This window comes from Piliocolobus tephrosceles, chromosome 19, assembly GCF_002776525.5.
Source record: "Piliocolobus tephrosceles isolate RC106 chromosome 19, ASM277652v3, whole genome shotgun sequence".
Taxonomy (NCBI): Eukaryota; Metazoa; Chordata; class Mammalia; order Primates; family Cercopithecidae; genus Piliocolobus; species Piliocolobus tephrosceles.
In genome coordinates, this window is record NC_045452.1 from 23,888,875 (window position 1) to 23,913,849 (window position 24,975).

Sequence of the window (24,975 nt, forward strand, 5' to 3'; positions counted from 1 at the left end):
CAAGTGATTCACATGCCCTCAGCCTCCTGAGTAGCCAGGATTACAGGCATATGCCACCACACCCAGCTTTTTGTATTTTTAGTAGAGATGGGGTTTTGCTTTGTTAGCCAGGCTGGTCTCAAACTCTTAGTGTCAAGTGATCCACTCACCTTGGCTGCCCAAAGTTCTGGGATTACAGGCATGAGCCACCATGCCTGGACCTGTTGGTTTTTTAAATATTAACCATCCTAATGGGTACAAAGTGATGTCTTATTGTGGTTTTGATTTGTATTTCTCTGATGATTAGTGATGATAATCTTTTTATATGCTCATTGGCCATTTGTGTATTATTGCTGTTGTTGCCCAGGCTGGAGTGCAATGGTGCGATCTCAGCTCACTGCAACCTCCACCTCCCAGGTTCAAGTGATTCTCCTGCCTCAGCCTCCTGAGTAGCTGGGATTACAGGTGCCCGCCATCACACCTGGCTAATTTTTTTTTTTTTTTTGAGACGGAGTCTCGCTCTGTCTCTCAGGCTGGAGTGCAGTGGCACGATCTTGGCTCACTGCAAGCTCCACCTCCTGGGTTCACATCATTCTCCTGCCTCAGCCTCCCAAGTAGCTGGGACTACAGGTGCCCGCCACCATGCCTGGCTAATTTTTTCTATTTTTTAGTAGAGACGGGGTTTCACCATGTTAGCCAGGATGGTCTCTATCTCCTGATCTTATAATCTGCCTGCCTCGGCCTCCCAAAGTGCTGGGATTACAGGCGTGAGCCATTGCACCTGGCCAATTTTTTGTATTTTTAGTAGAGATGGGGTTTCACCATGTTGGCCTGGCTGGTCTCAAACTACTGACCTCAGGTGATCCACCCACCTTGGCCTCCCAAAGTGCTGGGATTACAGGGAGCTCTTTACACACTCTAGATATTAAGCCCTTATCATAAATACAATTTCAAATATTTTCTCCCATTCCATAGGTTGCTTTTTCATTCTGGTGATTGTATCCTTTGATACACAATTTTAAAGTTTGATATAGTCCCATTTGTTTATTTGTTCTTTTGTTGCCTATGCTTTTGTTTTCTTATCCAAGAAGTCATTGCCGAGTCCAATGTCATGAAGATTTTCACTATGTTTTTTTCTAGGAGTTTTATAATTTTGGGCCTTATGTTTAAGTCTTTAATCCATTTTGGGTTAGTTTTTGCATATAATGTAAGTTAAAGGTATGACTTCATTCTTTTGCATGTGGATATCCAGTTTTCTAAAAGCACATAATTCGTTAAATAGATTGTCCGTTCCCTGTTGAGTCATCTTAGTACCTTTGTTGAAGATTATTTGATCCTCCCATATATGTGAGGATTTATTTCTCTCTATTCTAGTCCATTGGTCTATTTATCTTTAATGCCAGTGCCATGCTGTTTTGATTACTGTAGCTTTGTAATATACTTTAAAATCAGGAAGTGTGAGTCCTCTTTGTTCTTCTTTTTAAAAATTGTTTGGCTTTTTGGGGTCCCTTGCGATTCTATATGAATTTTATGATGTCACTTTCTGTTTGTGCAAAAATTGTTGTTGAGATTTGGTAGGGATTGTGTTGAATCTCTGAATCACATGGGTAGCCTGGACATCTTAACCATATTAAGTTTTCAAATCCATGAACATGGGATACCTTCCCATTTATTTATGTCTTCAATTTTTTCACCAATATTTTATAGTTTTCAGTGTACAAACCTTTCACCTCCTTGATGAGGTTTATTCCTAAATATTTTATTCTTTTTCATGCTATTGTAAATGAAATTGTTTCCTTAATCTCCTTTTTGGATCATTCATCATTAGTGTATAGAAATGCAACTATATTTGTGTGTTGATTTTGTATGCTGCTACTGTACTGAATTCACTTATTTTGACAGCTTTTGGGTGGACTCTTTAGGTTTATTTACATATAAGATCATGCCATCTGTGAAAGGAGTTAATTTTACTTCTTCCTTTCCAATTTGAATACCATTTATTGATTTATTTTATTTTTTGCCTAATTGCTCTGGCTAGGACTTCCAATACTATGTTGAATAGAAGTGGTGAAAGCAGGCATTCTTGCCTTGTTTCTAACCTTAGAGGGGAAGCTTTCAGTCTTTTGCCATTCAGTATGCTGTTAGCTGCAGGCTTTTCATATATGGGTTTTATTATGTTGAGGTAACTTCCTTCTACTTTTACTTTGTTGAGTGTTTTTATCATGAAAATATATTGAATCTTTTCATATGCTTTTTCTGCATCAATTGCGATGATCATATGGTTTTTTTTTCATTTTGTTCGTATGGTGTATTACATTGATTGATTTTTCCTATGTTGAACCATTCTTGCATTCTAGGAATAAACCCTATTTGGTCATAGTGTATAGTCCTTTTAATGTGCTGCTGAATTTGTTTTGCTAGTATTTTGTTGAGGATTTTTTACATCAGTATTCATCAGTGATACTGACCTGTAATTTTATTTTATTGTGGTATCTTTGTCTGGCTTCGGTATCAGGGTAATGTTGGCCTCATAAAGTGAGCCTAGAAGTGTTTCTTCCTCTTTAATTTTGGGGAAGAGTTTCAGAAAGATTAATGTTAATTCTTTAAATGTTTTGTATAATAGAATTTGTTGAGAGTTTTTTTGTTTTTTTTTTTTTCTCTTTTTGAGACAGGTTCTCACTCTGTCACCCTGGCTGGAGTGCAGTGATGTGACATGATCACAGCTCACTGCAGCCTCAACCTCCAAGGCTCAAGTGATCCTCCCACCTCAGCCTCTAGAGTAGCTGGGACTACAAGTGTGTGTCACCACACCCAGCTGTTTTTTTTAATATATTTTGTAGAGATGAGGTGTTCCTATGTTGCCCAGGCTGGTCTGAAACTCCTGGCTTCAAGCGATCCTCCTGTCTCAGTCTCCCAGAGTGCTGGGATTAAAGGCATGAGCCACCACACCTGGCTGAGAGGTTTTTGGTTACTGATTCAATTTCCTTAATAGTTAATTGGTCTGTTTATGTTTTTTGTTTGTTCATGATTCAGTGTGGTAGGTTGTGTTTTTTCTAGGGATTTATCCATTTATTCTAGGTTATCCAACTTGACATACAGTTGTCCTTGGTTTTCTCTTATAATCCTTTGTAACTCCTTGGCATCAGTTTTGTTGTTGTTGTTGTTGTTTTGTTTTGTTTTTGTTTTTGTTTTTTTTGGAGACAGAGTCTTACTCTGTCACCCAGGCTGGAGTGCAGTGGTGAAATCTTGGCTTGCTGCAACCTCTGCCTCCTGTGTTAAAGTGATTCTCCTGCCTCAGCCTCCCTAGTAGCTGGGATTACAGGCACCCACCACCACGTCTGGCTGATTTTTTTGTATGTTTATAGTAGAGATCAGGTTTCATCATGTTGGCCAGGGTGGTCTTAAACTCCTGGCCTCAAGTAATCCACCTGCCTTGGCCTCCCAAAGTGCTAGGATTACAGGCATGAGCCACCACGCCTGGCTGGCATCAGTTTTAATATCCTCTTTTTCATTTCTGATTTTAGTTGAGACTTCTCTCTTTTTCTTAATCTAGCTAACAGTATTTTTTTTTCTATTCTCGCTTTCATTTATCTCTGTTCTAATCTTTATTATTTTCTTCTGCTAGCTTTGGGCTTCATTTGTTTGTTTGTTTTTTTAGTTCCTTGTATAAAGTTAGGGTGTAGATTTGAGATCTTTCTTCTTTATTAAAGTACACATTTACAGCTATAAACATCTTAGCACTGCATTTATGGCATCCCATAAGCTTTGGTATGTTGTGTTTTCATTTTCATTTTTCTCTAGGTATTTTCTGATTTCCCCAATTTCTTCTTTGACTCATTGTTTATTTAAGAGTGTATTGTTTAATTTCCACATATTTGTGGCAGTTTTCCTTGTGCTGTTGATTTCTAGTTTCTTTCCATTGTAATCAGAAAACATATTATAAAATATAGCATTTCTTATACTTCAAATCTACTAGTGATGAACTCTCATTTTTTGTTTATTTGGTAATGTCTTAATTTCTCTTTAATTTTTGAAGGATAGTTTTGCCACTTACAGAATTCTTGGTTAAGAGTTTTTTGTTTTTGGCCGGGCATGGTGGCTCAAGCCTGTAATCCCAGCACTTTGGGAGGCCGAGACGGGTGGATCACGAGGTCAGGAGATTGAGACCATCCTGGTTAACATGGTGAAACCCTGTCTCTACTAAAAAATACAAAAATCTAGCCGGGCGAGGTGGTGGGCGCCTGTAGTCCCAGCTACTCGGGAGGCTGAGGCAGGAGAATGGCGTAAACCCGGGAGGCGGAGCTTGCAGTGAGCTGAGATCCGGCCACTGCACTCCAGCCTGGGCGACAGAGCCAGACTCCGTCTCAAAAAAAAAAAAAAAAAAAGAGTTTTTTGTTTTTAGGGCTGGGCACAGTGGCTCACACCTGTAATCACAGTACTTTGGGAGGCTGAGGCAGGTGGATCACGAGGTCAGAAGATCAAGACCATCCTGGCTAACATGGTGAAACCCCATCTCTACTAAACATTCAAAAAATTAGCTGGGCGTGGTGGCACACACCTGTAGTCCCAGCTACTTGGGAGGCTGAGGCAGGAGAATCACTTGAACTCAGGAGGTGGAGGTTGCAGTGAGCCAAGAGACCGCCACTGCACACTCCAGTTTGTGCAACAGAGCGTCACTCTGTCTCAAAAAAAAGGAATTTTTTTTGAATATGTCATCCCATTGCCTTTTGGCCTCCATGATTTCAATAAGAAATCAGCTGCTGGCCAGGTGCGGTGGCTCATGCCTGTAATCCCAGCACTTTGGGAGCCCGAGGTGAGCAGATCACCTGAGGCTGGGAGTTTGAGACTAGCCTGACCAACGTGGAGAAACCCCATCTCTACTAAAAATACAAAATTAGCTGGGCATGGTGGCACATGCCTGTAATCCCAGCTACTCGGGAGGCTGAGGCAGGAGAATCACTTGAACCTGGGAGGCGGAGGTTGTGGTGAGCCGAGATTGTGCCATTGCACTCTAGCACTCTAGCCTGGGCAACAAGAGTGAAACTGCATCTCAAAAAAAAAAAAAAGAAAGAAAAAAGAAATCAGCTGCTAGTCTGAGAATTCCTTGTGCATGATGAGTCACTTATCTTGCTAATTTCGATTCCTTGTATTTGGCTTTCAGTAATTTGATTATAATGCATGTCAGTGTGGATCTGAGTTTATTCTACTTGATTCTACTTGGAGTTTGTTGAGCTTGGATGTGTAGATTCATGTATTTCATTAAATTTGGGAAGATTTTGGCCATTATTTATTTATTTTGAGATAGGGTCTCTGTCACCTAGGCTGGAGTGCAGTGGCCCGATCACAGCTCACTGCAGCCTCGACATCCCAGGCTCGAGTGATTCTCTTGCCTCAGCCTCATCCTGAGTAGCTGAGGCTACTGATGCATGCCACCACACCTGACTAAATTTTTAATTTTTAATTTTTTTATTTTTGGAGACAGAGTCTCACTCTGTTTCCCAAACTGGAGTGCATTGGTGCGATCTCGGTTCACTGCAACCTCTGCCTCCTGGGTTCACGGAATTCTCCTGCCTCAGCCTCCCAAGTAGCTGGGATTATAGGCACGCGTCACCCATGCCTGGCTATTTTTTGTATTCTTAGTAGAGATGGGCTTTCACCATGTTGTTCAGGCTGGTCTCGAATTCCTGACTTCAGATGATCCACCTGCCTCTGCCTTTCAAAGTACTGGGATTACAGGCATGAGCCACCGCAGCCCACCAGCAGATTTTTAAATTTTTAGTAGAGGTGAGGTTTCACTATGTTGCCCAAGCTGGTTTCAAACTCCTGAGCTCAAGCAATCCTCCCGCCTCAGCCTCCCAAACTGCTGGGATTATAGGCATGAGTCACTGTTTCCGGCCCAGGTATTCTTTTTTCTTATTTTGAGACAGGGTCTCACTCTGTCGCCCAGACTGGTGTGCAATCCCAGACTTGGAGTGGTGCAATGGTGGCTCACTACAGCCTTGACCTCCCAGGCTGAAGCAATCCTCCCACCTCAGCGTCTTGGGTAGCTGGGACTGTAGGTGCACTCCACCATGCTTGGCTAATTTTTTGTATTCTTTGTAGAGACAGGGTTTCACCATGTTGCCCTTGCTGGTGTTGAACACCTGTGCTCACGCATTCTGCCCACTGTGGCCTCCCAAAGTGCTAGGATTACAGGCATGAGCCACCGTGCTTGGCCCCAAATATTCTTTATTCCCCTTTCTCTCTCTCCTCTCCTTCTTGAATTCCCATTGTAGATATATTGGTATGTTTGATGGTGTCCCACAGGTCTCTGAGACTCCATTCATTTTACTTCCTTTTTTTCCATTTGTGTTACTCAGGTAGTAACCGTTATTCCCATTGATCTACTTCAAGTTAAATAATTCTCTCTTCTGCCTGCCAAAATCAGCTGTTGAGCCCCAGTGATTAAATTGTTCATTTCAGTTGTAGTCTTCAACTCTAGAATTTCTATTTGGTTCCTTTTAATAATTTCTGCCTCTTTATTGATACTCTCTACTTCCTGAGACTTTGTTCGTATTCTTTCTTTTAGTTATTTGGACATGGTTTCCTTTAATTCTTTCAGTGTATTTACAATAGTTTGTTTGTTTGTTTATTTATTTATTTATTATTATTATTTTTTTGAGACGGAGTCTCTCTCTGTTGCCCAGGCTGGAGTGCAGTGGCGCGATCTCGGCTCACTGCAAGCTCCGCCTCCCAGGTTTACGCCATTCTCCTGCCTCAGCCTCCCGAGTAGCTGGGACTACAGGCGCCCGCCATCTCGCCCGGCTAGTTTTTTGTATTTTTTAGTAGAGACGGGGTTTCACCGTGTAGACCAGGATGGTCTCGATCTCCTGACCTCGTGATCCACCCGTCTCGGCCTCCCAAAGTGCTGGGATTACAGGCTTGAGCCACAGCGCCGGGCTACAATAGTTTATTTAAAGTGTTGTCTGATAAATCCAATGTATGGGCTTCCTCAGGGACAGTTTTATTAATTTCTTTTGTTCCTGTGTATTGCTATACTTTCTTGTTCCTTTGCATGCCTAGTGATTTTCGTTGTTGAAAACTGGACATTTTGAATATTTTAATGTAGTAACTCTGGAAAGTAGAATCCCCCTCTTCTTCAGGGTTTATTTTTGTTGCTTGTTGTAGTTGGTATTTGTACAGTGACTTTTCTGTACTAATTTTGTAAAGTCTGTATTATTTGTTATTTGTGGCCACTGGAGTCTCAGTTCTGTTACCTCAGTGGCCAGCTAGTGATTTGACAGAAATTTTCTTCTATGTCTGGAACAATAACAAAATCTCCCAGCCCTTACAGATGGACTCTGTGTGTGTTGGAGCATGAACGTGCCTTTCTCACTAAGCCAAGCAGTTTACAACTCTGCCTTCACCTTCACTTTTTTTGCATCTTTTCCTGGGCACCTATAATTTCATCTTTGAGACAGAGTCTTGCTCTGTTGCCCAGGCTGCAGTGCAGTAGTATGATCTTGGCTCACTGCAACCTCTGCCTCCTGAGTTCAAGCAATTCTCTTGCCTCAGCCTCCTGAGTAGCTGGAATTATAGGTGCCCACCACTATGCCCAGCTAATTTTTATATGTTTAATAGAGATGGGATTTCGCCATGTTGGCCAGGCTGGTCTTGAACTCCTGATCTCAGGTGATCTGCCTGCCTCACCCTCCCAAAGTGCTGGATTACAGGCGTGAGCCACCTCACCGAGGCCTTTTTGCATCACTTCTTTTTTTTTGAGACGGAGTCTCACTCTGTCACCCAGGCTGGAGTGCTGTGGCCGGATCTCAGCTCACTGCAAGCTCCGCCTCCCGGGTTCACGCCATTCTCCTGCCTTAGCCTCCCGGGTAGCTGGGACTACAGGTGCCGCCACGTCGCCCAGCTAGTTTTTGTAGTTTTTTTTAGTAGAGACAGGGTTTCACCGTGTTAGCCAGGATGGTCTCGATCTCCTGACCTCGTGATCCACCCATCTCGGCCTCCCAAAGTGCTGGGATTACAGGCTTGAGCCACCGTGCCCGGCCCTGCATCACTTCTAATTGTCAATCAGAGGTGAAAGCTTAGTGCCTCTTCTTTGTGTGTGTGTGTGTTTCATTTTTTGTTTGTTTTTAGTATGAATCTAGCCCTGGACATGTATGTGTATGGCTTTCTTGTTTCTCAGGAATATGTGTGAGCTTTTACCTTTATTCCTCAAAGCATCTCATTACTCATCCTTTCCTCTAGCTTTTCAATTTGTCTGTTTTTTTTTTTTTTTTTTTTTTTCCCCCCTTTTTCTTCCTTTTTTTTGGGTTGCCGAAAATAATACATTGACTTGGTTTTTTTTTTTTTTCTTGAGATGGAGTTTCGCTCTTGTTGCCCAGGCTGGAGTGAAATGGCGAGATCTTGGCTTACCACAACGTCTGCCTCCCAGGTTCAAGCAATTCTCCTGCCTCAGTCTCCCAAGTAGCTGGGATTACAGACACATGCCACCAGGCCCAGTTAATTTTGCATTTTTAGTAGAGATATGGTTTCTCCATGTTGGTCAGGCTGGTCTCGAACTCCCAACCTGAGGCAGTGATCCGCCTGCCTCAGCCTCCCAAAGTGCTGGGATTACAGGCATGACCCAGCCAGAAATGTTTTTGACAAATGCCCCCCGGCAGCCTCATCCATCCTGGGAAAATTACAAATTAACTACATGCCCTTTGAGCCAGTCCTTCAAGGAGCCACCAGACAAGTCAAACTACAATTTTTTAAAATAAGTGTGTTCTGCTCCCTCCAGTACTTGGTATCTATCATGGGAATACAGATTGTTGTTTTCAAAGCTATTGCCAAGCTAATAGTGGGGGATGACCAGAGTAGGTTAAAATGTCATAAAGCTTACTGAGATTCAGCTTTTTTTCTTAAATTGTTTAAGCATTCGCCTAGTTGCTATAAGCTTTTGATTGGATTCTAGAGTTCTGAAAAAGTTGATTCTGACAGGTTTTCTTTTGCTTTATTTATTGCTTTTATGGCTAGACTGACATTTAAAGGTTCCCATTCCACTGTTTTTTGCTAATGTCCTATATTTTCATAGTCTTTTAAAAATCCTCCCCTTTTAATCTGCACATTACCACCCTAGTTCCAGTTTTTACCTTGCATCAGAACTATTTTAGGAATTCTTTTTTGTTGTTGTTGTTGTTGTTGTTTTTTTTTTTTGAGATGGAGTCTCGCTCTGTTGCCCAGGCTGGAGTGCAGTGGCCGGATTCAGCTCACTGTAAGCTCCACCTCCCGGGTTTAGGCCATTCTCCTGCCTCAGCCTCTGGAGTAGCTGAGACTACAGGCACCTGCCACCTCGCCCGGCTAGTTTTTTTGGTATTTTTTAGTAGAGACGGAGTTTCACTGTATTAGCCAGGATGGTCTCCATCTACTGACCTCGTGATCCGCCCGTCTCGGCCTCCCAAAGTGCTAGGATTACAGGCTTGAGCCACTGCTCCCGGCCTATTTTAGGAATTCTTAAACTGATCTCTCTGATACAGTACCTTCTTGATTATGTGACTTTCCTGTTGAGAAATCTGAAGCTCACAGTTTCTCCTTGCCTATCAAACGATGTCTTTAAGCTCCGGCATAGCTTTCCAACTTTATTTCACTGTTTCTCCTAACCTCACTTCCACACTATGTTTTGATGAAGCCATACCACTAGGCTTCTCCCAAGTATGCAGTTTGCTTTCCATATCTGCTCCTGCACCTCCATGAATGTTGTTTGCTTCCCATCTGGATTGTCCTCTACCCTCACCTCTGCCTACTGAACACTATCCATATCTCTGTCTTTCTTTTTTTTGAAACAGGATCATATTCTGTTGCCCAGGATGGAGTGCAGTGGATCATTGCAATCTCTGCCCTACGGCTCAAGCAATCTTCCCACTTCAGCCTCCCGAGTAGCTGAGATTACAGGCATATACCACCATGACTGGATAATTTTTGTATTTTAGTAGAGATGGGGTTTCACTAAACCCCATCAAGCTGGTCTCAAACTCCCCACATGGTCCGCCAGCCTTGGTCTCCCAAAGTGTTGGGATTACAGGTGTGAGCCACTGTGCCCAGCCTGAATACTACCCATCTCTTAATCAGCTCAAATTGCAGTCTTTCTATTAGGTCATTCCTAATTACTTCAACTAAAACTAATCTCTTCTTCCACTAAATTGCTGTGACATTTTGTTACCAATAAATGTATGACATACATTTATATTATGTCATATATTGTTTGCATTATGATCTGTATTCATGTTTTCATTCATTCATTCTTTCAATAACTATTTAGAGCACCCACTGTTTGCTAGGGCTAGAGTAGCAAAGAAGGCAGACATTGTACCTAATGATCATTAAGGTATACATTGGAGATATATATATATATCTTCATATATATATATATGTATATCTTCATATATATATAGAAACCTTGTCTCTACCAAAAAATACAAAAATTAGCCTGGCGTGGTGGCAGGTGACTTAATACCAGCTACTTGGGAGGCAGAGGCAGGAGAATCGTTTAAACCTGGGAGGTGAAGGTTGCAGTGAGCTGAGATTGAGCCATTGCACTCAAACCTGGGGGACAAGAGTGAGACTTCTCTCAAAAAAAAAAACAACAAAAAACAAAATAGCCAGGCGTGGTGGTGCTTGCCTATGGTCCCAGCTACTTGGGAGGCTGAGTGGGAGGATCACCTGAGCCCAGGAGGCGGAGGGTGGTGAGTGGAGATTATGCCACTGCACTCCAGCCTGGGCAATGGAGTGAGACCCTGTCTCAAAAAAAAAAAAAAAAGAAAAAGAAAGACAGAAAGAAGAAAGAGAGCTGGGTGCGGTGGCTCACACCTGTAATCCCAGCAATCCCAGCACTTTGGGAGGCCGAGGCGGGCAGATCACGAGGTCAGGAGACCGAGATCATCCCGGCTAACACAGTGAAATCCCAGCTCTACTAAAAATACAAAAAAAAAAAAAAAAAAATTAGCTGGGAGTGGTGGTGGGCGCCTGTAGTCCCAGCTACTTGGGAGGCTGAGGCAGGAGAATGGCGTGAACCTGGGAGGCAGAGCTTGCAGTGAGCTGAGACAGTGTCACTGCACTCCAGCCTGGGCGATGAACGAGACTCCGTCTCAAAAAAAAAAAGAAAGAGAAAGAGGAAAGAGAGAGAAAAGAAAGAAAGGAAGGGAAGGGAAGAAGGGAAAGGAAGAAGGGAAGGGAAGGCGAAAAGAAAAGAAAAGCAAAGGAAAGAAAGAAAAGAAAGAAGTGAGGGAGGGAGGGAGAGAGAAGAAATAAAAAGAAAGAGAAAGGAAAGAAAAAAAGGAAAGAAAGAAGGATTAAGAAAGGAAAAAAAAGAACCCAGTAGGATTTGATGAGTGACAATAAGGTGAGTCCAAGTTTTCCAGCTTAACAGTAAGGAGAGAGCACGACAGGCTGAGGGAACATGTCAGAGGGGCCTGGGGCAGTCTGCTGCCTTACTTTCTTTACCAGCGTCAAAGAACCATTTCTATTAGCACAGAGCTTTACACTTACCGCACAAGAAGTATAAGAATTAATGAACACACATTGAGAATAGGAGTAGATTTGACAAGAAAAAGAATCCAGTGATGAAGAGGGAGAAGAATAAGAGTAAACTGTCAGAGAATAAGATCATTTGAATTCCTTTTTATTTCAATAAAATAGTAGTAGTAATAATAGCAGTAGCAGCAGCTAATGTTTATTGAGTGCTTACTCTGGGGAAAAAAACTGTATTAAGAACTTTATGTGTGTCATTTTATATACATTCTTTATTGTGTGCTGTCTGTTCCTCGTTTTCTGCAGTCTCTTGCAGCGGTCTCCGAATGTGGAGCTCTCCTTCCCACAACAATCAGAAGGCTCCAGTGTCTTTAGTGGTACAAAGACAGGAACATTGTTTCTCACTTCATACCGGGTAATTTCTACTTCTGCTTTAATTTGCTGATTAACTCTACATTTGTTTTCCTTAAAATGAAGAAAAGTTAAACATTGACTTTTGAAGTGTTTTTAAACATGTGCACTTTGGGATTTTCCACATTGAAGGGTGATGGAAGAAAATATGATGTTTCTCAGTTAGACCAGAATGCACCTTGCTCTTGTAAGTCTCAATCCATGGACGAATTTTGCATTCCTTTTCCAAAGTTTCTGTCTTTGCATAGGTGATTTTCATAACTTCGCACTCCATCAATGATCCCATGTTGTCTTTTATGATGCCATTTGATCTGATGACAAACCTCACTGTTGAACAACCAGTATTTGCTGCAAACTTCATTAAGGGAACTATTCAGGCAGCTCCATATGGTAAGTGTTCCCTCAGAAGTGTGTGTTTTTTTTTCCTCAAAATCTTCTAGAAGGTTTAAGATTCAAACTTGGCTCATGTTGAAATTCAAACAAAAGCTGCTCTGCTTTGTCAGGTAGTGTTTCCCTTGGTGTTTGTGGCAGTCTTTCTGTTGTCAGCTATGCCAGTTTCTTAGTGAATGTGTGCCATTTCTTCCCCCAGGTGGCTGGGAAGGACAAGCTACTTTTAAATTAGTCTTCAGAAATGGAGGTGCCATTGAATTTGCCCAGTTGTTGGTGAAAGCTGCCTCTTCTGGTAAGTGATGCTGATAAAGATACTAAGCACTTTGGGTTTTTTGTTTGTTTGTGTTTTTTGTTTTTGTTGTTGCTGTTTTGTTGTTTTTGAGACAGGGATTTTTAAATTTTTTGTAAGTCGGGGTTTCACCATGTTGCCCAGGCTGGTCTCAAACTCCTGAACTCAAATGATCCTTCTGCCTCAGCCTCCCAAAGTGCTGGGGTTACAGGTATGAGCCACCACGCCCAGCCCGCTTTGGGGGTTTTAAGGCTTGTGGAATTAAAGCAGGACTTCTACTAAGCCAAGATTTGCTGGCCTCTGTGGCCAGGCAGTTGGTATTTGCATACATATTCAGCAGGCATTTCCTGGGCCTACCTACAATTGTCGAGTACCATGTTACAGGGTAGGAACACAAAGATTATTCAGTCCCTTCCTGTCCTGAAGGAGCTTGCAATCTAGTGGGAGCTTACAGCCAAACACCCAAGTGACTAATTATACCTGATAGTCTTTTGTCCATTTAAACACTGACCTCAGATATCCACCGAGCGTCTCTTCCTTGGGTCAGGGAGCCCTTAGTTATTCTTCCTTTGGTGTGGCTTTTAATTTTTTTCTTCTTTCTGGACTTGCCTTTGCTTTTCTCAGGTTTAGTCCCCATCTTACATGAGAGGGGAGTAGAGGTACTGTCAAGACTTACAGCACTGATCTAATGGATGTACCACGGAACTCTTTCAAACTTTGACTAAATATAATTTTTTAAATCATATATATATGTGTGTGTGTGTATATATATATATATATATATATATACTTTCTCTTTCTTTTTTTTTTTTGAGACAGAATCTTGCTTTGTCACCCAGGCTGGAGTGCAATGGCGCAATCTTGGCTCACTGCAACCTCTGCCTCCTGGGTTCAAGTGATTCTCCTGCCTCAGCCTCCTGAGTAGCTGGGATTACAGGTGTCCGACACCACGTCCAGCTAATTGTTATATTTTTAGTAGAGATGGAGTTTCACCATGTTGGCCAGGCTGGTCTTGAACTCCTGACCTCAGGTGATCCACCTGCCTTGGCCTCCCAAAGTGTTGAGATTACAGGTGTGAGCCACCGTGCCCTGCTATTATATATTTTTATTTAATCTAGTCTCACTTCATGCCCCTCACTCTCTTACCTTTTATATTCCAATCAAACTGGATTTCTTGGTGCTTTATTTTCTGTCATCTCTGAACTTTCATGCTATTTTTTGTGTCTGGAATGCTCTTCCCTTTTCTCCCTGCCACCCACCCCCAACTTCAATGTAGTTGAGACAAACATGCTCTAGTAGAGACAGACATATGCAGATACACTATTGTATCTCATGGAATATGCTGTAATAAAGGCATGGACAAAGTGTTGGGGACACACAGAAGGATGGAGTAAACTTTCTAGCTTAGAAGACTTAGTGGATTGGGATGCTATAAACCGTGTTCAAGAATATAAGAGACAGGCTGGGTGTGGTGGCTCATGCTTGTAATCCCAGCACTTTGGGAGGCCGAGGCTGGTGGATTACCTGAGTTCAGGAGTTTGAGCCCAGCCCAGGCAACATGGCGAAACCCCGTCTCTACTGAAAATGCAAAAGTTAACCCGGCATGGTCGTGCACACCTGTAGTCCCAGCTACTTGGAAGGCTGAGGCAGGAGGAGTGCTTGAACCCGGGGCGGGGGAGGTTGCAGTGAGCTGAGTTCGTGCCACTGTACTCCAGCCTGGGCAACAGAGTAAGACTCTGTCTCAAAAAAAAAAAAAAAAAAAAGAATATAAGAGACAGTCTAAGTTGAAGAAGAAATGAGTTCAATTTTAGATATAACACTGAAACACTGACTAACATATATTGAAATGTTTACTGTATACTGGGCAGTGTTCAAAGCCCTTTACATTTGTCAATTTTTTAAATCCTGGCAAAAACCTTATGATGTAGGTACTATTATTATCCCCAGTTTATACTGGGGAAACTGAGTCAGTGGTGGTATATAATTTCCCAAGGCTATATAGTAGCAAGTGATGTAGCTGGGATTTGAACTCTAAACCTACTTTCTCTTCTTTTTAAGTCTTTTATTGTTTAAAAAAATCAGATCTATGGAAAAGTTGCAAGAATATTACAATCAACTTCTCTCATCTAGATTCGCCCGTTATCAGCATTTTCCCTTTATTATTCTTTATTGCTCTTTATTATTCTTTTTTTGCTTTTGTTCTTGCTGAACTATTTGGGAGTAAGTCACAAAGATTATTTCCTTCATTCCTAAATATTTAAGTGTTTCTCTCCTAACCTCAATGTACTTATCTAACCTCAATGTACTTATCAAATTCAGAAAATTTAACATTGACAGAATACTGTTATTTAATATGTAGTTTATATTCAGCCGGGCACAGTGGCTCATGCCTGTAATCCCAGCACTTTGGGAGGCCGAGGTGGGTGGATCACTTGAGGTCAGGAGTTTGAGACCAGCCTGGCTAACATAGTGAAACCCGGTCTCTACAAAAATACAAAAATTAGCCAGGCATGGTGGTGTGTGCTTGTAGTTCCAGCTACTTGGGAGGCTGTGGCATGAGAATCACTTGAACCTGGGAGGCAGAGGTGCAGTGAGCCAAGATCATGCCACTGCACTCCAGCCTGGATGACAAGAGCAAAAATTGGTCTCAAAAATATATATATATATATACACATATATATATAGTTTATATTCAAATTCAAATGATTTGTCATGTTACTGTTCCTCATTCTAGTAGCACTTTTTTTCCCCGATCCAGGATCTAATTCTGGATCACACATTGAATTTAGTTGTCCTATTTCTTTCATGTGCTTTAATCTGGAACTCAGCCTTTCTTTGTCTTTCATGACATTGACTTTTTCTTTTTTTTTTTTTTTTGAGACAGAGTCTCGCTCTGTCGCCCAGGCTGGAGTGCAGTGGCACGATCTCAGCTCACTGCAACCTCCATCTCCCGGGTTCGAATGATTCTCCTGTCTCAGCCTCCTGAGTAACTGGGACTACAGGCTCCGCCAGCACGCCTGACTGATTTTTGTATTTTTAGTAGAGACGGGGTTTCATCATGTTGGCCAGGATGGTCTTGATCTCCTGACCTCGTGATCTGCCCGCCTTGGCCTCCCAAAGTGCTGGGATTACAGGCATGAGCCACTGTGCCCGACCAACACTGACATTTTTAAAAGAATATAGACTTATTGTTTTGTGGAATATCCCTTAATTTGAGTTTGTCTGTTTCTTCATGATTATATTCAGGTCATACGTTTTGGCAGGAATACTACATAAGTGATGTTGTGTCCTTTTGAGCCTATACTCTTGACCCCTACACCGTATTAAGTGTGAGTTACATTAGGAGGCCACTTGACATGCAGCTTGGAGCTCCAAAGATGAGCTGTGTCTAGAGACTGATTTGGAAATCTTCAGCACACAGGTTGTCTCTGGCGCCATGTGAGTGATGGGCTTCCTCAGTGATTTGAGGATAGAGTTCCAATGGTTCTTAACATTTAAGGGAAGGGAAGGGAAGGGAATTAGCAAACTGCAAAGATTGAGAAGGGGCTGACTGTGATAAATGAGGAGAATCAAGTGAATTTAATATACCAAAAGTCAATGGAGGAGAAAGTTATAAGAGACATGGGGGTGGTCATCCGTATCAGCTGCTCTAGAGATGTTTGGTAAAATGAGGACTGAAAAGTGTGCATTGCATGTGGTAATTAGAGTTTGTTGATGGTAGCAAGAGAGATTTCAGTGAAATGTTGGAGAAGAGAGGTAGTGGAAGAGCCATATTCTGGGAGGTTAAGAAGTAAGAAAAATTTTTAGTTACCTTTGATGATACAGTGCAAAGATAAGGAGGCCAAGAAGTTCACAAGCTGTACCTAACCCACGGCTGCTTGGTAGTCCAGAGTGCAGACAGCATCTGGAAGCCTGAAACTGGATTGCAGGTTATCCTGGCAGACAGACGAGTACAGCTGTGGGAAATCCAGAGACAGGGGACACTTGGAAATCTAGTACTTCTTTGCTACAGACATCTGGGGAACTCAGGACAATTGCATACTGAGTGTTGAATTCACTCTTACTTTTGGCCTCATAGTACTGAAGAGGGCTTCTTTTTTAGGATTATGGGCTAAGGGTCAGGCAACTTTTGAGGTTCTTTGTACTCTCATTAAGATCTTCTTGGCCCGCAAAGCTAGCCAAGAAGGTTCAGCGTCTCAGCACTTGCTTAGCCACTTGAAAAGGGTTTAGGCAACTTACGTGAACTTGCCCAATATCTGGAACTGCTCTGGGTCTTTTTTTTTTTTTTTGAGATAAGAGTCTTGCTCTGTTACCCAGGCTGGAGTGCAGTGGGGTGATCTTGGCTCACTGCAACCTCTGCCTCCTGGGTTGAAGCCATTCTCCTGCCTCAGCCTCCTGAGTAGCTGGGACTACAGGCACACACCACCACGCCCAACTAATTTTTGTAGTTTTAGTAGAGACGGGGTTTCGCTATATTGGTCAGGCTGGTCTTGAACTCCTGACTTCGTTATCCACCCACCTCGGCCTTCCAAAGTGCTGGGATTACAGGCATGAGCCACCACGCCCGGCCTGGGTCTTCTGATTATAATCATGGCTTAGATGTGGGGAACTTCCTCCCCACCCCCACCTGCCCCTACAAGAGCCAGGGCTTGTGAGATAAATGTCCTTGAGGCCCTTGGAGTTAACTATTAATCATGCTTTATGATCTGATTCTTTGACCAGGAAAGATCCCCTTTCCCTCGCAGAATTGATATGTTAGGGCTCTTGATTTGTTTTTAACACATGTATGTTGAGTACCTATTGTGAACCAAATTCCCAATTGTGAGACAGATAGGAACACGCAGCAGTGAATAAGACACACGTAGTCTTTATAAACTTATAGTCTAGTTAGAGTCATATAAAAAGCAAACTTGTAAGTGAATAAAATACTTACTGTTGGAATTACTATAAAGGACACAGGACACAGTGGGTCCTCAAGGAGGGTGATAAGGGAAGAAGGGCAACTTTAGATTTATAGTGAATTAGAATAATTCTAGCCATTGAAACATATAAACTCCAAATTGTCAATGCTTAAGACAGTAGATATTACTGCTTATATAAAGACCAATCAGCAGGGGCAAGAGGAGGCTCTGTTCCACATAGTTATTCAGGGATCCAGGGTAATAGGGTCCTTGCTATCTTTTTTTTTTTTTTTTTTTTTTTTGAGACAGAGTTTCACTCTTGTTGCTCAGGCTGAAGTGCAATGGTGTGATCTCGGCTCACTGCAACCTCCACCTCCCGGGTTCAAGCGATTCTGCTGCCTCAGCCGCTCAAGTAGCTGGGATTACAGGCATCTGCCACCACACCCAGCTATTTTTTGTATTTTTAGTAGAGTCAGGGTTTCACCATGTTGGTCAGGCTGGTCTCGAACTCCTGACCTCAGGCAATACACCCGCCTCAGCCTCCTAGAGTGCTGGAATCACAGGCGTGAGCCAGCACGCCTGGCCGGTCCTTGCGATCTTTAACCCATGGCTTCCATGGCCTCTTTGTACAGCCAACAGAGAAGGGAATAAAGATCTCCCCTGGGAAATTTTTATGGGCCAGGTCTGGAAACTGTACATTACGTCTGGTCACATGCCATAGGCAGAACTCAGTGTGGTAGGCTGCTAATAGATCCACAGATATATCCCTATCTCAATCCTCAGAACCTGTGAATGTTGCCTTGTTTGTAAAAAGGGTGTTTGTAGATGTAATTAATTTAAGGATCTTGAGATGACAAAATTACCGTAAATTATTTAGGTGGCCCCTAAATGCTGTCACCAGTGTTCTTATGAGAGAGATGCAGAGGGGAGACAAGACAAAAGTGTTCTGTACCACACTGCCTTACATTGGTCTTTAATGAATATATCTTACCAACTTAGTAGAATCCTCACTTAGAAGTTTTTTCTGAGTATCTATTATGATTAGGTGCTACGCTAGGCCTGGAATAAGCACAGGCAAATGAGACACAATCTCTGCTCTTAAGGAGCATGCCATTCAGGACAAGGGTCATAGTTCTATTTTTTTTTTGAGACAAGGTCTTACTCTGTCGCCCAGGCTGGAGGCTCCAGTGCAGTGGCACAAATAAGGCTCACTGCAGCCTCAAACTTCCAGGCTCAAGCAATCCTTCTGCCTCAGCTTTGTGAGTAGCTGGGATGATAGGTATGCACCACCATGCCTGGCTAATTTTTAAATAAATTTTTGTAGAGCTAGGGTCTTGCCATGTTTCCCAGGCTGGTCTTGAACTCCTGGGTCAAGCAATCCTCCCATCTTGGCCTCCTGAAGTGTTGGGATTACAGGTGTGAGCCACTGCGCTCAGCCCATGTTTCTTTTTTATCTTGTATCTCAAGAACATTGTTGGAAACACATGTAAGGTGGTGATTAAATACTCTGTTAATTCTTCAGTTGATATCTGCTATACTTCTGACTTAATTAAAAGAGTTCCTATTTTACCAAATTTGTCTTTCCAGCTGCCCGAGGATTTCCACTTAGAACGTTAAATGACTGGTTCAGCTCTATGGGAGTTTATGTAATTACTGGGGAAGGGAATATATGCACTCCACACATGCCTTGTTCAGGTAAGGTATGGCAGAGACGTTCTTCCTGGAAGGTGGAAAATTATGCCAGAGGCTCAGAGATCTATCTATTGCAGGCTTGCCTCCAGCTCTCCTGCAGGAACAGCAGCAGAGGTTTAGGGGCTTGGAAAATGGTTACGTCTGTGACTTTGTTTTCAGACTGAAACCCAGTGGCAAAGTCAGCAAGTGACTGGGCTTTGGTTTCAGGCTTACTTTTAATGATATGTACAAACCTGGAACATACTTGGGCAACGCCTGTTAGTGGGAAGGGTCACTTCCTGTTTATAGCCTGAGCAGAAAATATATGCTCTTGCCCACTTCCTTGTTTCCATTTCACATAGCACAGTCATCATACCTGTGCCACACTCTTCAACCTCACTGAGGACTCAAGCCCTGGGCCCTTTAACAGTTGTGCTGTTAAAGTCCACTGCGACTGAATGGGGTTTCTGGGAAGTAACTCTCAAACATGGTCCACTGCCTACTGGTGGGCCACCAAGGGTCTCCTAATGCTGCCAACCCACCCAAAACTATGGGACTTTTCCTGAGTTCTCCTTGGAACTTGATATGCATGTCCATGGGCCTTTAGTTTTGTATGTAACTTAAAGGCTACTTATTTATAACCTTAATAGCTACCTTGGTTTTTAAAGGTTATTACAATCTAATATTCAGAATCTAAAGTAAGTGTTGCTAGGGTTTAACATTTTTTCAATTGAGGTGAAATTCATATAACATATAATTAACATGTTAATGTGTACAATTCAGTGGTATTTAGTGTAAAATTTAGCAGTATTTGATGTATTCACAATATTATACATCCATCAGCTCTCTCTAGTTTCAAAAGGTGGTGGTTTTTTTTTTTTTGACAGGGTCTCGCTTTGTCACCCAGGCTGTAGTGCAGTGGTACTATCATGGCCCCCTGCAGCCTCGACCTCCTGGGCTCAAGCGATCCTCTCACCTCAGTGCCCCCCAGCCAGAGTAGGCTAGGACCACAGGCGCAATCCACCGTGCTCAGCTAATTTTTATGTGCTTTTGTAGAGACAGGAATCTCCCTATGTTGCCCAGGCTGGTCTTGAACTCCTGGGCTCAAGCCATCCACTCACCTTGGCCTCCTGAGGTGCTGGGATTACATGCATGAGCCATACCTGCCAGCCTTTAAAAAAATTTTTTTTTGTAGAGACAAGGTCTCACTCTGTTGCTCAGGCTGGTCTCACACTCCTGGGCTCAAGCAAGTCTACTGCCTTGGCTTCCCAAAGTGCTGGGATCACAGGTGTAAGCCACAGCACCTGGTCCAGTTTCAGAACTTTTTATCACCCCATACCTACTAAGAAGTTACTCCCCCATTGTCCCCTTCCTGATCTCCTGGTATCCTCTAATCTGCTTTCTGTCTTTATTGATTCACCTATTCTGAATATATCACATAAAGAAATCATACAATATGTGATCTTTTGTGTTTGACTTATCTCACTCGGGATAATGTTTTTGAGGTTCCTCCAAGTTGTAGCATGTAGCAATACTTCATTTCTTTTTGTGGCTGAATAATATTCCATTGTACATATATACCACAATTTGTGTATTCATTCATCCATTGATGGACATTTGTCTTGTTTCCACCTTTTGGTTATTATGAATAATAGCTGCTATAAGCATTTGTATATAAGTTTCTATGTAGACATATGTTTTCATTTCTCCTGGATATACATCTTGGAGTGGAATTTCTGGGTCATATGTTAATTCTCTTAACTTTTTGAGGAACCACCAACTATTTTCCAGTGCTGCACTATTTTACATTCCTATGTAAATGTAAGTGTTCCTATTTCTACACATCCTGAGCAACACTTACCTTCCTTTTTCAAAAAAAAATATATATATATTAAAGCCATCCTAGTGGGTATGAAGTGGTATCTCATTGTGGTTTTAATTTGTACTTCCTTAATGACTAATGATGTTGAACATCTTTTTATGTGCTTTTTGGCTTTTTGTATACCTTCATTGGAGAACTGTCTGTTCAAGTCTTTTGCATATTTTTTTTTTTTTTTATTTAAATCGAATTGCTTGTCTTTTTGTTGTTGAGTTGTAAGCATTCTTTATATAGTCTGGATGTGAAATCCTTGTCAGATATATTATTTGCAAATATTTTTAGGTTTTCTTTCACATTCTTGATAATGCCTTTTTTTTTTTTTGAGACAGAGTCTTCCTCTGTCACCCAGGCTGGAGTGCAGTGGCACCATCTTGGCTCACTGCAACCTCTGCCTCCCAGGTTTAAGTGATTCCTGTGCCTCAGCCTCCTGAATAGCTGGGACTGCAGGTATGCGCCACCATGCACAGCTGATCTTTGTATTTTTAGTAGAGATGGAGTTTCACCATGTTGTTCAGGCTCGTCTAGAACTCCTGAGCTCAAATGATCTGCCTGCCTCGGCCAGTGGGTTACAGGTGTGAACCACTGTGCCCAGGCAAAAATGGTTCTTAATGCACAAAAGTTTTTAATTTTTATCAAATTTCTCTTTTTTTCTCTTGTTGCTCATGCTTTTGATGTAAAATTTAGGAATTCATTGCCAAATCCAATGTCATGAAGATTTAATCCCTGTTTTCATCTAAGGATTTTATAGTTTTAGCTCTTATATCAAGCTTGTCCAACCCATGGCCCAGGATGGCTTTGAATGCAGCCCAACACAAATTCATAAACTTTCTTGAAACGTTACGAGATTTTTTAAAATAGCTCATCAGCTATCGTTAGTACTAGTATATTTTATATGTGGCCCAAGACAATTCTTCACCAATGTGGCCCAGGGAAGCCAAAAGATTGGCCACTTCTGTCTTATATTAAGGCCATTGATTCATTACAAGTTAATTTTTGTCTGTAGAGTGAAGTTAGGGAGGAACCTCATTCTTTTACATGCAGATATCCAGTTGTCCCAGAATCATTTTTTGAAGAGACTTATTTTTTTCTCATTGAATGGTCTTGGCATTCTGTCAAAAATCAACTGTTCATAGATGCTTGGGTTTATTTCTGGACTCTTAATTTATTCCATTGGTCTCTAAGTCTGTCCTCGTGCCAGTAACACACTGTCTTGATTACAATAGTTTTGTAGGCCGGGCGCCGTGGCTCAAGCCTGTAATCCCAGCACTTTGGGAGGCCGAGACGGGCGGATCACGAGGTCAGGAGATCGAGACCATCCTGGCTAACATGGTGAAACCCCGTCTCTACTAAAAATACAAAAACTAGCTGGGCGAGGTGGGCGCCTGTAGTCTCAGCTACTGGGGAGGCTGAGGCAGGAGAATGGCGTAAACCTGGGAGGCGGAGCTTGCAGTGAGCTGAGATCCGACCACTGCACTCCAGTCCCGGCGACAGAGCAAGACTCCGCCTCAAAAAAAAAAAAAAAAAAAAAAACAATAGTTTTGTAATAAATTTTGGATTAAAGCAAAATAACTTTACAGCTGTCCATTCACTTTATCCAGTTAAATCACTTTGGGGAGTGTAACCCAAGGTAATAAGTAAAACTCATGTTTATTGTAAGGTTAATTGGAAAGTCAGAAACAACAAAAAGTATCATCTATCCATATGATGAAATATTATCCAGCTTTGAATTTATGAAGTAAATTAACAGTATAAAGACATTTCTTATAATATTAAGTAAAAGAGCCAGATTTTAAAAATCATGTGACTGGCCTGTAATCCCAGCACTTTGGGAGGCCGAGGCGGGCGGATCACGAGATCAGGAGATTGAGACCATCCTGGCTAACATGGTGAAACCCCATCTCTACTAAAAATACAAAAAAAATTAGCTGGGCATGGTGGCGGGTGCCTGTAGTCCTAGCTACTTGGGAGGCTGAGATGGGAGAATGGCGTGGACCTGGGAGGTGAAGCTTGCAGTGAGCCAAGATCGCGCCACTGCACTCCAGCCTGGGTGACAGAGCGAGACTCCGTCTCAAAAAAAATTAAAATTAAAATTAAAATAATATGGCTGATATGATCATGATTATATAAAGAATATTCACAGAGATTCTACAAAGAAATACACCAAAATATTAAGTGTTTGGTGGTAGAATTATAGATGACTTTTTTCCATTCCTCTTTATTTTCCAAACGGATAGTCCTCATTAAGCATGTATTACTTTTTTCATCATCAAACTTTATTAAGTAAAACACATGTCTGTGCACAAGTGTAAGTAATGCACCAATCTATTCATAGGGTTGTTTTCATGTTGATTTGAATCCCTGCACAACAGGAAGTGATATGCCTTCAATTGGTGATAGCTGGAGGAAATCGCTTTAGCATTATTCTGCCTGACTTCTCTTCTTGCATCAGTTTGCTTCAGCATTATTTTTTAAGTTCTTCCTTCTCACATATTCCTTGACTTCAAGGTAACTGAATTTTTTTCCTTCTCATTATAATTCCCAGTTATTGCCTATGGAGCCCCACCTGCAGGATATGGAGCCCCATCTCCTGGATCCGGAGCCCCACCTGCAGGATACGGAGCCCCACCTGCAGGATATGGAGCCCCACCTCCCGGATACGGAGCCCCACCTCCCGGATACGGAGCCCCACCTGCAGGATATGGAGCCCAACCTGCAGGAAATGAAGGCCCGCCTGTGGGACACAGGGCCTCACCTGCAGGATATGGAGCTCCACCTCGTGGATATGAAGTCCCACCTGCAGGAAATGAAGGCCTGCCTGCGGGATACAGAGCCTCACCTGCTGGATCTGGAGCCAGGCCTCACGAATCTGCAGCAGCCCAGGCTCCTGAAAACGAGGCTTCTCTTCCCTCTGCCTCCTCTTCTTAGGTCCATTCTTAACCTTCTAAGATGTAAACCTTGAAGACTCACCAAGCAAAGAGGTACCCTAAAACTGAAGTCAGGATAAGGAGGAGGACTCAGGTATGTGATCACAGGCTTCTCGCAGGTAGTTGTTCCACCCTTTAGAAGGGCAATCTTATGGGGGAAGATGAAGCTTTACTTCTGTGCCTAGATTTTAGAAGCAGAATCAACTCTTGAGTAGCTGGCTAAAGGAAGAGTACTATTGTAGGGCTAATTCCCCAGTAATTTGGTTGACATTGGGTTGCATTTTTTTTTTTTTTTTTTTTTTTGGGGGTTTCGCTCTTTCTCCCCGCCGGGCGTGCGGTGGCCGGACCTCAGCTTACTCCAAGCTCTGCCTCCTGGGTTTACACCATTCTCCTGCCTCAGCCTCCCGAGTAGCTGGGACTACAGACGCCCGCCACCTCGCCCGGCCAGTTTTTTGTATTTTTTAGTAGAAACAGGTTTTCACCGGGTTAGCCAGGATGGTCTCGATCTCCTGACCTCGTGATCCGCCTGTCTTGGCCTCCCAAAGTGCTGGGATTACAGGCTTGAGCCACTGCGCCCGGCCTGGGTTGCATTTTTAAGCATAACTTTTTCCACACTCGCATTCAAGGTTCCTGTCTTCCCATTCTCATTCAAGAAACATTTATTATGCTCCGTTTGCTAGGCACTAAGATGCGTGCTGAAAACAACGTGGTAAAACTACGTATGCAGAATGCCCATACTACGTATGCAGAAATTTCTAATACTTGATAAGGAGAAAAGCAAGTTGTAGGGAGCATATACTATAGTGATTTTTCAGCCTCATCAGACTGAATGCCCCATTTTATAACAAATATTTATATTTTATAACGTTTATATTTGTATATTTATAACAAATATTTTGTAATGTCTCCTTCACTTCAGTGAAGTTTGTAGATAATTGCATATGATTCCACACCATTTCAACCAAAATTAATATGCCATAAATGTGATAGAGGAAATACAAGGAGTTTGTAGTAAAATTTTAAGTGTTT

At 42.3% G+C, this 24,975-nt stretch overlaps 1 protein-coding gene across 1 annotated transcript in view; it reads left to right on the forward strand.

The window, feature by feature from the left end:
- The window catches only part of WBP2NL (WBP2 N-terminal like), a 41,727-nt gene that overhangs the window by 10,183 nt on the left and 6,569 nt on the right, over window positions 1-24,975 (forward strand). Inside the window, exons 2-6 of the mRNA XM_023221857.3 lie at window positions 11,788-11,896; window positions 12,141-12,282; window positions 12,482-12,574; window positions 19,060-19,167; window positions 23,565-24,040. Coding sequence (XP_023077625.1) covers window positions 11,788-11,896; window positions 12,141-12,282; window positions 12,482-12,574; window positions 19,060-19,167; window positions 23,565-23,947 — 835 coding nt within the window. The 3' untranslated portion in view covers window positions 23,948-24,040. The remainder of the gene's footprint in view (window positions 1-11,787; window positions 11,897-12,140; window positions 12,283-12,481; window positions 12,575-19,059; window positions 19,168-23,564; window positions 24,041-24,975) is intronic.